The following is a 652-nucleotide window of genomic DNA, read 5'->3' as shown; positions in this document are numbered from 1 at the left end:
CTAGCCTTGGTCTACTTTATCAGCCTCAATCCCACCCTTTTCACACTAACACTTGTCTGTTTAGTGACAATTTCCCTCTATACCTTGTTACTGTATCCTGTCTAAGCCCGTGGAAAGAGTTTCTATACCTCGAAATCCAACTTCTGTCCTCTAGGAACCCTTCTCTGACTATATTCCTCTCTCTTCATGGAAATTCCTTTTCTCACCCTCTGTGTTTTCATTGTGCCTTCTGTTTACTCTGTTCTTGAACAAGTCTCATCTCTGTAGTGGTTTGCTTCTAAATCTATAATCTCTCTGAATAAAGAGACCATACTCTTTCTAGCATTGTGTCTAGCACTTGAACCTTAATGATCACAAGGGCTTGGATACGTTTTGATAGCTTGGACATTGTGAAGTAGTAGATAGATTTTTCCTCTTTGGCAGGTTAAGATTTTGAGGGTTGGGACCTTTTGGTAAATATTGCTTTGTCTTTTTGCAGGAGGCTAATGACCTTGAACAATTATGCCTTGATGAAACTGAAGGTCCATTTTCAGTGCAAACAGGTGAATCATGGCAGCAGTGGGATCTGTGGGAACCATGGGGAACTTAGGAGATGCACAAGGTTGGTTTTTTTTTTTTTTAATTTTTTAATTTTTATTGTGATTTGGGTGAA

General features: G+C 39.3%; 1 protein-coding gene across 1 annotated transcript in view; it reads left to right on the top strand.

Annotated features, from left to right (window-relative positions):
- STARD8 (StAR related lipid transfer domain containing 8) overlaps positions 1 to 652 on the top strand; it is a gene marked incomplete at its 3' end in the record, with an annotated part of 13,904 nt that overhangs the window by 6,180 nt on the left and 7,072 nt on the right. The window contains 1 exon segment of the mRNA XM_007958722.1: positions 479 to 552. Within this exon segment, the coding sequence (XP_007956913.1) occupies positions 486 to 552 (67 nt within the window).

This window comes from Orycteropus afer, unplaced genomic scaffold, assembly GCF_000298275.1.
Source record: "Orycteropus afer afer isolate SDZICR_OR568_19922 unplaced genomic scaffold, OryAfe1.0 scaffold01097, whole genome shotgun sequence".
In the NCBI taxonomy this organism is placed as follows: Eukaryota; Metazoa; Chordata; class Mammalia; order Tubulidentata; family Orycteropodidae; genus Orycteropus; species Orycteropus afer.
The sequence above is the reverse complement of the archived record's forward strand: the minus strand, read 5'-3'. Positions and strand labels throughout refer to the sequence as shown.